Source organism: Narcine bancroftii, chromosome 12, assembly GCF_036971445.1.
Source record: "Narcine bancroftii isolate sNarBan1 chromosome 12, sNarBan1.hap1, whole genome shotgun sequence".
Classification (NCBI taxonomy): domain Eukaryota; kingdom Metazoa; phylum Chordata; class Chondrichthyes; order Torpediniformes; family Narcinidae; genus Narcine; species Narcine bancroftii.
In genome coordinates, this window is record NC_091480.1 from 82,944,436 (window position 1) to 82,961,780 (window position 17,345).

General features: G+C 39.3%; 1 protein-coding gene across 2 annotated transcripts in view; it reads right to left on the reverse strand.

Annotated features, from left to right (window-relative positions):
• Nucleotides 1-17,345, reverse strand: part of LOC138747732 (inactive phospholipase C-like protein 2) — a 190,444-nt gene that overhangs the window by 8,154 nt on the left and 164,945 nt on the right. For both annotated transcript variants that reach the window (XM_069907246.1, XM_069907247.1), the window contains one exon: nucleotides 2,285-2,394. In XM_069907246.1, coding sequence (XP_069763347.1) covers nucleotides 2,285-2,394 — 110 coding nt within the window. The remainder of the gene's footprint in view (nucleotides 1-2,284; nucleotides 2,395-17,345) is intronic.

Consider the following 17,345-nt stretch of genomic DNA (forward strand, 5'->3'; position numbering starts at 1 on the left):
GAACTAAGGCTGCTGGCGCTATAAATAATAGTGTCACGCTAACCTTGCTGCCCATATTTGAAATATTCGTTAAAGCCACAACAAGAATACTGCTTTTGCTGAAGATACTAAATTAATAAAGGAGACCTGCAATTATTTAATTGATATTGCAAGTCTGCTGACAAATATTGGGTTTGGTAATTATTCACAATTGCTACATTTTCATTTATTTATTTGGACACTGGTTTAAGATTTGATAAACCATCTCTCAGACAAAGTTCACTCGAGTATACAAATTACAATGAATCCTTTTCTTATTTTTAGTTGTCCTGATTCAGCCGTAACACTGGCATCTCCTGATGGAGTGGAATATAGCTAGATGGCTGGCTACATCCTGTTCACAAAAACAAGGATAAATTTAATCCTGCAAATCCTGAACTTGTGCAGGAAGAATGTTTGCTTTGCAAGAAATCCAGCAAGCCGTCTGTCAGTGTTACCATGGGTGCCGGATTACTGGAGATTTCTTGTGATTGACAAAGGCAGGCCAGACAGGATGATCTAACAAAATAGTCCTTAAATTTTTTAAAATTTAGACAAAACAGGCCCTTTCTGCCCACGAGTCCATACTACCCAATTACAGCCAATTGACCTAAAACCCCTGGTATGTTTTGGAGGGTGAGAGGAAACTGGAGCCCCCAGGGAAAACCTTTGCAGACACAGGGAGACCATATAAATTCCTGACAGACAGCATGGGATTTGAACCCAATCCCGATTGCTTGTGCGGTAAAGGCATTGCGCTGACCACTACACCAACCGTGCCATCCTTGATTGAAGCCATGATCCAATGGTTAGCCTATGAGCTATGGACATTGCTTATAATTTGCTTTAAGTAGGAATGCAGAACAATTCTTTCTTACAGTTTTCTAAGAGTTCCCTCACTCTTCATCATGCATGAATGCTTTCAGTTGTGGGTCAGTTGTTCTCTGATGAGGCCCCAATCACAGCTGTGCCCCATAGTGGGAGGATCTAAGGAAGGGGATAATGTCAAAAATCAAAGGATCATTCCCGACTCTTTACATTTTTACCAGCGGCTGGCAAAATGGCATCAGGATTAGCCTCAAGGACGTTCATAATGTTAAAATAACTGCATTACTATTTATTTTAGTTAACCAACAGTCGTTTAGAAAATATATATTCTCAATTTCTCAGATTTCACTAAGGCGATGAACCGGAAAATAAATGCCTGCAGAGGGGACAATTCTGCCTTCTCGGTCACTTTTGGCCAATCTCACTACTCTGTTCCCTTCCTGGAGCAACATAAGGGATCATGGCCTGGTTTGTTTTGGTGCAATGCTGTTTCAGCGCAAGTAATTGGGGTTCAAATTTGGTGCTGGCTGTAAGGAGTTTGTACGTTTTCCCCTTGTCTGTGTAGGTTTCCTCCCAGCAATCATAATGTACCAGGAGTGTAGGATAATTAGGTGTCATTGGGCGGCACGGGCTCGTGGGCCAAAAGGGCTGTGTGTCTAAATTTATAACTTTAAATGTAGAAAATAACCCATTTTAACCAAATAATTTTTTTTTTAGCTGTTTATACTCTTAAAGAGCATGGATTTGAAATATTTATCTGAAAGAATAATAATCTCCACAGTAAAGTTAGTGCTTTGGAGGCAGAATTGTAAAATAGTAATTATGGCTTGATATTCCATTAAAAATTCGTTTGGAACTCATTCAACAAATTGCAATACTTTCAGCAAAAATAGTTCGTAAGAAGTTAAAGATCTCGTCAGTTCAGTTATATTGGAGATGATTGTGAGAGCAGACTAATACCTGAAGTTTCTCATTTACTGAGCCAAATGTATCGCCTACAGCCTGTTGTCAAATCTCCTCCATTAATAAGGAAATCACTGCTGCCATCATTGCTATTCCCCTTGCACATTCTGGGTCATAAGGTAAAATGAATTATACATTAATCTAATCATACTATCCCAATGCCCCAGGAATCTAAGGATATCAAGTTCATGTCGAGTAAATATTTAATGTATATAGATTTTAATATCTAAGGCATGATATGAACCTCCAAGGTAGTAGCTTAGGGTACCAAGATTACCAAGCATCTTCTGAAGATCATTTAAAGCCAAATGTTATCATTTAAATGAAATAACTCTGTGCCCTTCAGGAAAGGGTGAATTATAGTAGATAGAATTCACCATCAGATTTTGATTGGGAGTATATCAAAGTGGGTAAGACACTCACCATTTGAAAGTTCTAGGAGATCAACAGATGTCCACTCAATGAAATTACTTACTTTTAATACAGTGATATTCCATGCAAAGCTCTCAAATACTTTTTGGAGTTTTCGTCCTTTCAGGCCTTCCTTTGATCCAATTTCATGTAGGTCTCCATGGAAATCCAACCCTGCGCATTTGGAAGAGGAAGACACAGTCATGAAATGGGAGCTTCTTTTTGGATTAAGACAATGAAATACAATTCCTCTGCAGACAGCAGGTCAGCATGAAAAATTTCTGCTTGATCTGTTTTTCCATCCTCTCATATTGGGATGCAAACAGTAAATGGGTAATGGGTATAGACCAGTGGTTCTCAACCTTTTTTTTTTCCACTCACATACCACCTTAAGTATTCCCTATGCCATCGGTGCTCTGTGATTAGTAAGGGATTACTTAAGGTGTGATGTGAGTGGGAAGGGAAGGTTGAGAATCACTGCTCTGGACCCAATTGTAACTGAAATATTTTGCTTGGCCCATTTCCTTTGGAGTTCTGAAACTGTGCACATAACGAGTCAGTGGTTTTCAACCTTTTTCTTTCCACTCACATACCATCTTAAGCAATCCCTTACTAATTCCAGAGCACTGATGGCATAGGGAATACTTAAAGTGGTATATGTGAGTGGGAAGAAAAAGGTTGAGAACCATTGGGGTATACTATGCTAAATTAGCCTTTAAGTTTAACCAGACACGATTGGAATTGTCAGACCATTCAACAGTAGGAGTCATTATCACTGTGTTTTACATCTAATGCAGCAGTTTATTTGGTGGGCATCAAGAACATAGAACATTACAGCAAAGTGCAGGCCCTTTGGCCCACAATGTTGTGCCAACCCATATACTGTATAGCTACCAAACAAGTGAAACCCTCCCTATCTCATCACCCTCTATCTTTCTTTCATTCATGTGTTTGTCTGCGTCTTTTAAATGCCCTTATGTTCCAGCCTCCACCACCACCCCTGGCAATTCCAGGCACTCACAACTCTCTGTATAAAAAAACGTACCCTGGCGTCTCCCATAAACTTTTCTCTTTTCGCTTGAATTGTTAAGAAGATTGTTAATTTTCCCATGTGACTTACTGTTGAGTTCCCATCAGTACGCCGGTTCATCTGGGGTCTCAAAAAAGTGTCCTGATCCGAAACATTGACTCTCCTTTTCTTTCCAGGGATGCTGCCTGATTCCGTTGAATCCCTGGACACTCACATGTCTACAACAATCATTCTCACCGGGAGCCACAGCACATTTAATTAAAGCCTCGTTTTCTTTTTACCTCAAGGAACACTAATATTTTTTTATGAAGTTGGAAGGAGAGAAGTAGGGAAGAAACCAAAACTTGACTGCTTCACAGGGAAGGGGGCCATAAGAACATGAGCAGGAGTCGGCCAACTGGCCCGTTGAGACTGCTCCACCATTCAATGAGATCATGGCTGATCTGATGATAAGCTCACTTTCACCTACCTGCTTTTTTCCCCATATCCCTTAACTCCTTTACTATATAAAAATCTATCCAACCTTGACTTAAATATATTCATGGAGGTCGTCTCCACTGCTTCAATGAGCAGCGAATTCCACAGATTCACCACCTTCTGGGAAAACCAGTTCCTCCTCATCTCCGTCTTAAATCTACTCCCCTGAGTATTGAGGCAATGTCCCCTAGTTCTAGTCTCTCCTTGATAATTTCTATAAGATCCCCTCTCATTTATCTAAGAGTCTCGGATGACTCAATCTCCCCTCATAGGCTAACTCGCTCGTCTCTGAAATCAAGGACATAGAACACTACAGCAGAGCACAGGCCTCACCAGTACCATGTACAGTTGCAGAATAACATCCCTGCTCCTAAATTCAATCCCTCTGTCAATGAAGGCCAACAATCCATTTGCCTTGATTACCTGCTACACCTGTAAACCAACCTTTTGTGATTCATGCATCAGCACTCCCAAGTCCTTCTGCACGACAGCATGCTGCAATCAGTTTCCATTTAAATAATATGAACGAGCAGAGGCCTAAAGGGGCCATAGCCAAAGGAAAGGGTGAGATTGGCTGTACTACAAAGATCCTTTGGAAGTGACTGTTGGGTTTCTTAATGATAACATTAGTTTTTTGTATATCTGGAGTATTAAAAAAACATGAGGCAGAAAATGCAAAATCGATTTAAGAGGAAATAAATTGTTCATAACATGAAAACCTGGAAATAATTATCATAATTTGTTGTTAAAATGGCCATGAAGTTATCACTTGTTTGCAGTAGGTGGTTTATGCTCAAGTTCACTGGGGTATTTCCGACATTACTGAGAAGGACATGTCCGTTTGCAATACTTTGAAGTGAAATGCTTAAGAGACTGTGAAAGGTCATAATGAAAATTAACAGTGGACCCAACACAGTGGCTACCTTTCCCCTGCTTGATCTGATCCCATGCTATTTCATGAGGTCTGGAGACAATGTTGAGGCCTCTAAGGGCCATTCCCTCCCACCTGTACACTGTTGTGACTTTTTCCACTCAGTGTGCATCCCGCATCTGGAACAAGCTGCTGGAGGAAGCTATAAGTTGCTACAATAACAACTTTCAAAACATATATGGACAGAGATGGCTAGAGACCCAATGAAGGAAAATGGATCTCGCTCAGTATGCCAAGTTGGGTGGCATGATGAGTTGGGCCGAAGGGCCGGTTTCCACAGTATAATAATAGAGCGCTAGTGATTCCCCCAGACAACTAGAGGGAGTCAGAGACTAGTTTGTTGCAGCTTTGGGGATTCAAGATGGATGTCTCCACACTGTCATGCATTTGTCCTAGAACTAATAAAGTATAGTTGTTTTAAAAGAACTCAAGTTTCAATAAAAGGAACATCATATGGTACCCAGAGTAGAAAAAAATGCCAGGAGTGTGCAGAGTACGTATCAGTCAACAGCAGCAGAGAAGTGGAAAGTGTGGAAGAACCCGATGCTGTAAATTGGACTGGAAATGTCAACAATGAGTGGAGGCTGTTTAAATAAAGATTCATGCTCAATAACAAACCTGATGCATGGAAGATCTCACTGCTACTTACCATGATGGGACCTCAGGCAAATGAGGTTTTCAATACATTTGTTTTATAATAAAAGAAATATTATACACGGTGCATGGAGTCATGACTCTATAACATTAATTTTCTGTTGATGAAATGAGACTCCCCATTCATCAAATTAGTATTTGATTAAATTTGAGGCAGCTGACCAGGGCAAGTTCGACAAGGTCATCGAGATGTTTGATGAAAGCTATTCACCAAATAAAAATGAAACATTTGAGAGGTTGGTATTTCGCTTGCTCATGCAGCTGCAGGCAAGGAGTTTTGATACTTTCTTAACTGACTTAAAACTAATTTTGGATCGTTAAATAATCCCTTACAAATGCAGAAGATCCAGCCAGCAATGCACCAGAGGAATCACCAACAGTGCTAGACAGTAGAGGACCAGCAGAGTCGACACAAGCACCTGTATTAAGAAGATTCACATGTGTTATCAAAGTTTGTGCTGCTGATGTTTCAATTTAAAGTTTGTGTTGAACTTTAAATTGAAATGAATACCGAAGTAGTGTGTCATATTGGTAGATTAAACATCAAAAGGAAAGTGGATGCAATGATAGAGTGGTAGTGACCTTCCTGACCACTAGAGGGAATCAGAGACTAGTTTGTTGCAGCTTGGTTTGATTCAAGATGGATGCCTTCACATGGTTGTGAATGAATTTTATAGCTCATCAAATATAGTTATTTTAAGAGAATCTAAGTTTCTTTATTATAATAAAAGAAACATTATACACGATGCATGGAGTCAAGACTCTATAACATTATTTTTCTGTTGATGAAATGAGACTCCCCATTCATCAAATTAGTATTTGATTAATTTTGATGATTGTCCAGCAGTAATTGCCAGTTATTTTACTCAAGACTCAATTATTCCTTTTTGTATAAACCCCTGTTTATAGTCAGTCAGTCAGTTCTTCACAGTGAAATCTCTGCAGGTTCCAATGGCAAAGGCGACAAGCACATAGGCTACGAGGGAGCAGAGTAGCATGAATCCAGGATTTCTGCAACTAAATGTCCATGAACAGATGCAAGTGGTTACAAGCTTGAGCCACAGGTGATTTTCAATTGGCAGCCTGCTCTTATTAGTAAAGCAAAATTGTACCTCCAAACTGCAAAACAAAATAAACATCTCACATCTGTTGTAGTTAAATGCTCTGGGGAAGACGACCAGTGGCTTTATTCGATCCAGAATTTACTAATTATGGTGGCTGCCTTCATTAAAAGTTATTTCTTTTCATCAAATTAAAATGCTCTGTGAATGAAGTCAGAGTTTAGTGCTACAAAGGTTTTTCGAGGTAACATGTTAATCAAAGATTTGTTCTTCAATTCCATGTGCAGCCCCAAGGTATCAGAATTAAATGGTTCTGCCTTAGTTTATATGACAGAACAAGCTGCTCAGTTTCTGAAATTTACAGGCATAAGCTCAATAAAATGCCAGGAGACACAAATAGGTTTCAGGCCAAAACTCTGACAATTTGTTTTCTCTCACTGATTTTGGTCACCTCCAGCAGATTGTTTGTGACCCAACGAAATGACAGAATGGAAAATGAAGTGAAACTTAGAAAACAGCTAAAATTTCATTGAACAGCTGAAAGTTTCTCCAATGCAATGTAATGTGGCAATCAAGACCAGGGTTTGAATCTGGTGTCGTCTGTAAGGAATTTGTATGTTCTCCATGACTGTGTGGGTTTCATCTGGGTGCTCTGGTTTCCTCCCACTGTTTGAAACATACTGGGGGTTGTAGGTCAAATGGATAAAAGTGGGCTGCACGAGCTCATGGGCCAAAAGGGCCTGTCACCGTGGTGTATCCCTAAATTTAAAAAAAAATTACAAAATGTTGGTGGATTGATCCATTGGGAGAAAGACTCTTGTCACTTCCACATTTCATGAAATTGTTAATTTTTTTTGAGGTTTCCTGTAACAGATATCCCAATAAATGCATTCAATGGGAAGTCAGATAAACATGTTTATTGCCTCTGAACCTTGGATGGTCCATGACAGAAGGGCCTCTTAATCAGCATGCTACAGCAGAAACTGGACCAATGTATTTTATTCCAAGAGTTCCATCATCTCACTGGTTGGGCAGAGAGGTTTTAGGCACCTTTAAAAGGAGGAGGTGGAATAGTTCTCGAGTTTGACTTCCACATAATGGAAGATTCAGCTGCAAGGTGCTCCTGCTTTGGTCTCCTCTACGTCGGAGAGGCTGGACACAGACTGGGAGATCGCTTGGTTGAGCACCTTGGCTCTTTCCGTCACAAAAGCGTGGATCTCCCAGGGGCTCCCCATTTCAGTTCTCCATCCCATTTCTTTGTCGACATGCCTGTCCATGGTCTTACGCCCTGCCAGACTGAGACCACCCATAAACTGGATGAAGAGCACCTCATCTTCCGTCTGGGCCCCCTCCAACTGGATGGCATTAATAGCGACTTCTCTGGCTTTCATTAAAACCCACCCCACCCCCTTCTTTCCTCATCTCTCTCCTTTTGCACAGACATGATAAATTCTACCTAGTCCCTTATCCTATACAATTAACACCTTTTTGTTGGTCTGGATTCCTCCCCCAGTGTTTGAATTCGGAGACTTTCTGATATATCCTGCACCTGCCTCTTCTGATATATCCTTGAAGAAGGGCTCAGGCCCAAAATGTCAGGAATCTATCTTTGTCTCCTATAAATGCTGAGAAGACCAGCTGAGTTCCTACACCATTTCGGTGTTTTTACTTCTGCAGCCTATCGTGTTTCACTGAGTTCAGAAGCTGCTCTCTTCTTCTTCCTTGCTGCTTAACCAAAAATACAATCCTTCCCATCATCTCACCAATGAAGCAATAAGGATGAAGTGCTCATATAGACCTTCTGAATTAGATTGGAATTGGTAGAGTAATTTTATGACAATTTGCTTGATTTAAGAATGGCCTCGTTAGTTAAAATCAAGAGAAGCTGGGAACAGGATTTGAATTTTTCATTCTCTGATGAGGTTTTGGATTCCATTTGTAATCTGATTAATATGACATTGCTTAATGGAATAGAGTATATATTTCTATAGTTAAATTATCCTGTTTTCACTCTGTATAAACCCTCTATGTGACAAATGTAAAATTGCTGATACACATGTTTTGGATTTACTCTAGTTTAGGCAAATTTTAGAAAGAGATTTTTCAAACATTATCAGTGATTCTTACGGTTAAATTGGAACCTTGCCCTTTATTTGCTTTTTTTGGATAATTTCAAGATGATGACATTTTACTGACTTCAACTCAAAACCAAATTTTATCTTTTACTTCGTTGATGGCCAGACGTGCAATTTTGATTAAATGGAAAGATATTACCCCACCTACACACACACACACGCACACACACACACACACACACACACACACACACACACACACACAAAATGGTTAAATGATATTATGTCTTGTTTAAGTTTACAAAAAAATTAGATGTATCATTAAAGATTCAAATACCAATTTCCTAAAGACATGGGGCCCTTTTATGGACCATTATCATAAATCTGTTGTCAGACCCTTCGATGCTGTGCTGCCTGTTTCCAGGATGTCGTCACTTGATACCCACTTCTTTATTTTATTTTCCAACTTTGTATCGTGGTCAGGGTTTTGAATTCATGATTTTTTTTCTTCGTTTTCCTTGTAATTTGCATATAATTATATAACTGTACGGTTTAATCTTTGATTTATTGTAAACCTTAATAAAAATTGCTTAAAAGAAAAGAAAAGGAATTGGTAGAGAAATAATGTCCACTATTATTTGATTGCTGGTTACGCTGGTGGCGCATGAATGAATGAATATTCTCATTCATGGTGGCCTTGGTTGACAAAGGCATATCGCAGCATTTAATTTTCCAGTTTTCTCACCCTTGGAATAATTCATTGATTTGTAGATGCAGGATAATGTTACCTTTATCAATGATTTGATGTCATTTAGGGCCATTGTATTATATAACAGATGAATGATGAAAGAAAGCATTTCCAGCAAGACTTGAATAGTTACCCTACATTATTCTTTCTCCCAGAAGCCAGATTGATTATTTCCTGCTTTAATTTCAACCAGTACGGGTTGGACTGAATTATTCTACTGATAAAGTGATTTATGGATATTGCTCCAACATTTTTTTAAAAATCCAATAAAGGCTAATGTAATAGCTTTCCTTTATAATGAAATCATTTTAAGGACCGCGATGTACAACTCAACTCTCCTGTCATTTTGTCAGAATGAAAAACAGGTATATGGTGGCTTTGCAATGCCAGAGTGTAATATATTCTTCTCCAAAGAAGAAATGATGAAAATCACCCTTCTGTACTTCATTGTTCGCCAACTGCGCTACACACTCTGACTCCAGACAGTTAGAATATCCACTGGGAAAGGAAATGGCATAGGCGTGGAAAAAAATGAACAAATCAGCCAAGAGTGTAAACCTCTCCCCTAATCAGTCTGGGCCATCTCTCAGCATTGACTTGCAAAGAGACCACATCTCCTTATCCTATTCTGAAAAAGATACACCTCAGCGGTAGGGTCCTCCTTATGATTTGTTTTCTTTTCACCCTGAGTGTCTTCTTTTTATACTGGGATAATTTCATTACAGTGTTATCAATCACTACCTAGCCAAAGTTCAGTAGAAATTGATGATTACTTTTCTGTCCTCATTTCATAAGATTTTTAATATCTTCTAGACCTAAAACATATTTATACATATACATATACAGGTCAACATCAGGTGCCATCTCGCTGGCCCTCAGCTCTCCGTTTGATCCCCTGGATGACAGGAATATCTACGTTGTTCATTGACTACAGTTCGGAACATACCAGCAAAACCTATGACCAAACTTAACGATATATGGCTCTGTTTGACAATCTGCAACTGGGCCCTCAACAGCGGACTCCAATCAGTGCAGATTGGCAACAACACCTCCTCCACACTGATCATCAACACAGGAGCACCCTGAAGCTGCAGGCTTAGTTTTAAAAACTAAATGAAAAAAAATTAAATGCTGTGCTCTATTCCTTGCAAACTCTGACAAGTTTGCCTCAACAAATCTATAAATTTGCTGCCAACATCACAAGTGGATGAGTCAGTACCGGGTGGGGATCAAGAATCTGATTGGGTGGTGTCAGAACAACAATCTCGTTTCCAGCATCACCAAGACTAATGGCTTTCTTGTTGATTCTGGGAAGGGGAGGCAGAGTATTCTTGCACCTGTCAGCCTTGATGGGATGGAAGTGGAGAAGGTTTAATACCATCAAGTTCCTGGCAATCCATATTGGAGAAGACCTCTTCTGAAGCTAGCTCATCGAGACAACCACAAAAAAAGGTACAAATGCCTATATTTTCTAAGACGTTTGAGGGAAATTTCTTATGTCATACTCTGAAACTTCTACAGATGCCCTGTGGAAAGAACACTGACTAGTGTTTGGAAATTCGCGTGTCCTGGAAGGCAGAAGGCAGCAAACGTAACCATCCCAGGCTCCAACCTCCCATCCTTTGCAGACATCCATGTGAGGCTCCGCCTCAAGGTGGCGGCCAACATCTTTAAGGACTCCCATCACCCTGGTCATAATCTCTTCTCATTACTACCTTTGAAGAGCAGCACTTCCAGGTTCCAGAACAATTTCTTTTACCAATGGCTATCAGGCTCTTGAACTTCCTCTTGTTCCACTAATCATGGACTGCTCTGACACAACAAAAGAACTGTCTGCACGAATGTAACACCACTTTTTAATTCCTTTTTCCTGCATTAGGCTCAATGATAACTGTGAATATTTATTTTCATTTATCTCTTGTATTTAATTGAATATATATTATTGTTATTTTTTATATGAAGTACCTGTCCAGCTGCAGCAAGTTAGAATGTACATGACCATAAACTCATTGTTTTCATCATTATTAATGTCCTTCTGCAACTTAGTGCAAATTCTCCTTGGTTTTAATTTCCATCCAAATGGTTATGTCTACAAATTTATTGTTGAGGTGAACGATGCCTCTCTCTTTAAATGACAATGGAACTTATAACAAACATAATTTCCTGATATTAACGTACAATATCATTTGACATTTTCCGTAACATAATTTTAAATTGACTTTTCTGCTTAAGATCATGTAATTTCGTATTGATAGACTTCTTCCTTCCCCAAGAAGTTTGAATTTAGGCAATACACATTAACAGGCTTCTTAAATATATAAATTTGAGATTGGTGTAATTGAGGAAATAATCATGGCTTTCAAAAAGGAATTTGTGTATCTCATTGAGGTAAAATACTTTGAAAAGAGGTGAAAACGCAGCTGATTAGATTGCTCAACAAAGACTTAAAGGATCAAATGTCCTCCACCTGTGCTGTAACACACATCTGATTCCATCCCTATTTTCCAGCAAGGGTCGCTGGCTTGCAATCAGAAGCAGGAATTAATGCTGATCTTTCTTTTTGAGTAATTTAATATTTATCTGTTTATTCATGGTTTGGTCAGCAATATGGCTATCTCTGAACTCCCAGGTATTGAGTGGTTTGCAAGGCCATCAGAAACAAAAGGAAGGATTCTGTGCTCCTTGAGATTGTACCATCATTCAGTAGGAAATTGGTCAATCTTGTCCTTCAAGTCTACTTTCCTGTCTGATTTCCCTGAGGGTAGTTAAGAGCTAACTACAATCCTACAGGCTACCTATTAGTCAGAGCAGGTGAGAGCAACAGACTAACTTCCTTGAAGATCATTAATAAATTAGACTTTTTAAATTGTTTTTACAATGATCCAGTTACTTCCTGAACTTCAGCTTTATCTTTCCTGATTTATTTAGTTCTTTGAATACAAATCCCCCAATTGGCATGGTGAGATTCAAACTCTTTTCTCCTGAAGTAAACCATCATTCTTTTAACATTTCTTGTTCTGATTTACCTGAGATAAAGGTAAAATCAGAGGTTCCATTATTGTCATGTTTAGAATATAAAATAGATGAAATTCTTTGACTTTTGTCTACCGTAAGTCACCACTTTGTCCAGCGCCCCTCACAGAAACCTACAGCACAATGTTCCTCGGTGGTCTCCCCTCCGAGTACTGACCAGGCCTGAGCCTGATTAGCTTCCAAGATCAGGTGCATTCAGGCTAATTTGACAGAAGAAAAAATCCACAATCTGAGTGACACACAGGTGAGTTCTGTATTGATGTAACAGTGAATTTCTAAGCCCAATAATAAGGTGTGTTCAACAGTCTAAATGATTGGGCTTGAAAGGAGTGTCATTTGCAGGCTTCTTATAAAGGAATAAAGTCACCGATCTATATTTTACTGGGGAAATCTAGTTTACAGACAAGGCTGACTCCTACTGTACAGCTGCAGAATGAAGCTGGATCAGGTTTGAACTCCATATGTTGTAAGTGGAAATGAACCTCATGCCAGGAGTACAATGTGTTAAGTGTCCAGAGGTTTCGCACTACAGCAACGGGGAAATTTAAACTGAGTTAATGAAATGAATGTGCAATTTTAAAACAAAATCTGTTGTTAAAGACCTTGTGATTTCCCCGTTGTCCTTTGGTAAAAATGAATCTACTCTCTGTGTTTGTTCTTCCTGAACGACAGTAATTTTATTTACATAAATATCCTCAGAAATTAGTGCCGCTTGCAGTGTCAAAAAGACAGTACTCCACTATAGTCAGGGTTGGGCAATAAATGTGGGTCTTCCCACAGATGCCCACAATGTGGAGATGAATATCTGAACAAAAGTACTGACTTCAACATAAAGTGCTTCGGGATAGCCTGAGTTCACGAAAGACGCTCCAGGATATTGTTTTGTTTCTTTCTCCAAATTACATCACAATTATTGAAAGTGGCTCAACTCATATTAATTGTCTCAACATTTGCGAAATTTCCCACAGGAACCAAACAATAAAGAAACTTCTGGTTCCAATACCCACATTGAACCATTGACCTCATAACCTCTCTCAGGGGGAGAGAAATTCTGTAATCCCTTACTGTCAACCTCTAAGCAGGAACAGGCACAGTTATGTCAAATGAATTAGAGAATCACATTCTTAAAGTCTGCAAACTTCAGTTGATTTTTCCCTTTCAGTTTGGCAGTATCCGTCGCATAGTCTGGTTAGAACTCATAGAGGACAAAGATAAATTGATATGATTTACAATTAGCAGATAATCTAGAGCAGCCATTCTCAATGGGGAACCTGCACCCCCACTTCCGGGGACCACGGCACATTTAAGTAAAAGCCTTGTTTTCTTTTCTTGTTCTCCATGTGGTTGGTGGGAGAGAAGCACGGAAGAAACCAAAATGTGACTGCTTCGCTTGGGAAGGGGCCCCATAAACTTTGAGCAGAGTCCAAGGGGGGTGTAGCCGAAAGAAAAAGTTAAGAATGGCTGATCTAGAGCAAGCAGAGGATGAATTGCAGAAATCTCCTGAATGGCTTTTCAGTCCTGTCCCAAAGTGAGACGTAACCTATATTCCAGATGAAAGCATTAACGTCCCAAATATATAAACATCCCAAATACACAAAACTGATGAAACAGTTTCCATCAAAATGACAAACTCTGGAAAATTCAGTCTGGGAAAGATCGCATTCAATTTTAATTATTGAAGTATTATTTCTTCTACATTTCTAATAATCTTTCTTTAAAAATATGTTCTTTTCAATAATGTTTCCGAATGTGCAGAAGAAAGTGACTCAAAAGAGAGAGAGCAAAAAAATGGAAATAGAATAAGGGAGAGAGCAAGCCTAACGGGAAGAACTGATTCAAAGATGACAGAATTAAAGAGATGGACACCTTCAAAGAGAGACAGGTCCGCATTACTTTCAGAGCTTCTGCTCCTCGGCTGTAATGAGCACAGAGAGCGATGCCATGAAAGCGGAATAAAAGCAGGTCTAATATTTTTCTCTCATTATAACTCACACATGATGCCCCATTAATAGGTTGCAGTGGGTATTGCAGGATATGAACACTCTCCAAGGATACCATCAAGTTATTACCAGACTCTCAATTTTCATCCCAAGGGTTCTGGTGCGGAATGGACACATGTGGTCTAATAAAAAGTGAACCTTTTAATCAAGCCTACCTGCTCCCATTGCTACAGCTGCTTTGCAGTTTCACAATGAGTTTTGCTCATAAGAGTCTTAAATCTCTGGGGCCAGTGCTTTTCTCTCAGTTTTTACAAACATGATCTGGCTTATTGTTCCATATTAATTGATCACTGTGCATCTTATATAAAATTTCATAAAGATATAATTCCTGACATTGTAAAAGGCTTGATATGGCGATGGAAGACTAACATTATTTCTGTATCCGGGACACCCACACTGCATCTCTGTTTGGTCTAGTGCAGGATGCAAATCTAAGTTTGTCCGACAGGAATCTCACATCAAATCAGCTCTCTTCCTGTAACAGCTTCCGCTCAACCATATCCCTGTTGATAGTGCTTCCCAGAGATCTTCAACAATTCCTTCCCAGGTTTAATGACCCAACCCGCTGGTGCTTCCCACTAATTCAGCCTTGCATCTTGCTTTCAATTTGAAGGACAGTATTTTTGTCTGATTCAGTCTGGGATACTGGACTTACTCTATCAATGGTCCATCATCCATGAAACAGATTACAGGATCGACTGCCATCCTTATTCGATTTCAAGTTCTTTTGGAACTTGTTTCACCAAATATTGTCATCATACTATCCCACAGTTAGTCGTATGAAATAATCCTTTGACGAAGAACTATTTTACAATATATATGTGACATATTCAGGAAAATTGCTAAAGTTCCTGATTTTTATTTCTTTTACATGATAGCTGATACACGGAACAGTACAGCACAGGAACAGGCTCTTCTGTCCATGAAATGTGGGCCGAAAATGATGCCTAATTAAACTAATCCCCTCTGCCTGCATGTCCCCTTTATCTCTGTACATTCATGTATCTGCCTTGAAACCATCTAAATGCTATGAACCTATCTGCTTACACCACTACCCATGCCACACACGTATCAAGTGTCTCTCACTCTCTTGACCCACGCATCACCTTTAAATGTTCTCCCTCTCATCTTAAACACATATCCTCCAGTACATGACATTTTGTTTACCACGGGAGAAGTCTACTTTACCTATGTCTCTCATAATTCTCTGGCATTAGTTGTTCCCTCAGCCTTGGACACTCCAGAGAAAACAACCCAGATTTGTCCAACCACTTCTGGATGTAAAAATCTATGTGTAGAGGTTTTACATGAAAAGGGGTTCATATAAAATAGGAGCAGGAGTAGGCCATATGGCTCAAATCTGTGGGCTACCCAATAGGTCCATGGCCAATCTGACCACAGGCCAGAAGGTTGAGGTCAGATACACAGATTCCCGTATAGGCTGGATTTTTATCTAGCTCAGTGGTTCTCAACCTTTTTCTTTCACTCACATACCACTTTATGCCATCGGTGCTCTGTGATTAGTAAGGGTTTGCTTAAGGTGGTGTATGAGTGGGAAGGGAAGGATGAGAATCACTGCTCTTGACCCAATTGTTACTGAAATATTTTGCTTGAGAAAAATTGTCATTGGCCCATTTCCTTTGGAGTTATGAAACCCTGCACATAACGAGTCAATGAGGTACGATTAAAACAGTGGTTTTCAAACATTTTCTTTCCACCCACATACCACCTTAAAAGCAATCCCTTACTAATCACAGAGCACCTTTGACATAGGGAATACTTAAATTAGAAAGAAAAAGGTTGAGAACCACTGATCTAGCTCATGTTGAGTGCCTTCACAGGTCTCTGGTATGGAGAATTCCAGAGATTCACAAGCCTCAGAATAAATTTCTTCTCAACTTAGTCTAGTTATCAACATTTCTTCCTAAGAATATTGTCCCAGCTCCCAAAACCAAAGCTACGGGCAAGATTCTGTTCAGAATTTGGGAATACTGTTTCAAGGAGAGGGTTAGTCTTTTTTCCCAATTTAAAATATATTTTTAATTTAGAGAAACAGTGATTTAATGTAACAGTTAGAAGTACCAAGGGCACCTGGTGAAAGGCCCAATCAGATCCGGTGACTTAAATAAGCAGATTGGTGTATGCGTTTCCTGATCATATTCAGGGAAGTAGTAAAGAAGAATGAAATTATTTTTTAAAGAAGTTCATACTGCACGCTCAATTTGAACAATAAATTTTAGTCTGAACTACTTAAATATTACTGTGCTTTGGGGAATAAATTTATATTTTATATTTTTTACATATTCAGCAGAAATGAGCCACAAGGCCTCAGCTTTGAGACATTTTTCACGTGCTTCTTTAACACTTCAGTTCATTTCCCATTAACTATTTATATTTATTAATTACTTTTTAAAATTAAATTTTAGACATACAGCATGGTAACAGGCCATTTTGGTCCACGAGTCCGTCCCTCCCAATTTACACCCAAGATTTAGTTTTGAGATTGATGCAAATGGGCTATTTCTGTTGCACTGAATATTTCTAAGATGCATGGCTGGTTCAACTTTTGTCACATTTTTCTCCTAAAACATCAAGCATCAATGCATCCCATCGAAATCTTCAATACAAGTGTTCCCAGGAAGAAGGTGGAATGCAAGGTGGGCCACAGAATCATAGTCGTAGAATTTTACAGCATGGAAACAGACCTATGTGCTCTCACTCACCAAGTTATCTACCCAAGCTAATCCCATTTATCTACATTTGGTCCAAATCTTTCTAAACCTGTCCTATTCATGCCTTTGAAACATTATAAGTTTACCGGCCTCACTATCTCTGGTAGCTCGTTCCATATACCCAGTACAGTGATAAAGGTATCTTTTGGGTAATATTAAAATATCAAATATACTCATGTAATAATCAAGTTTGGGGACCAAGTTTTTGGGTCAAATTGGGGGAGTCAATTTTACACAGATACTACTTTTGACTGCCATAAATACCTATGTTGTTCAAAGCATCGGGTGCTCAGATGACCGGGACATGGTGGTAAATCCTTAGTTAGGGCGGTGGGAGCTTGGATGGGTGGGCATCCAAGGGCTGGGAGAGAGACGACCGGTTTT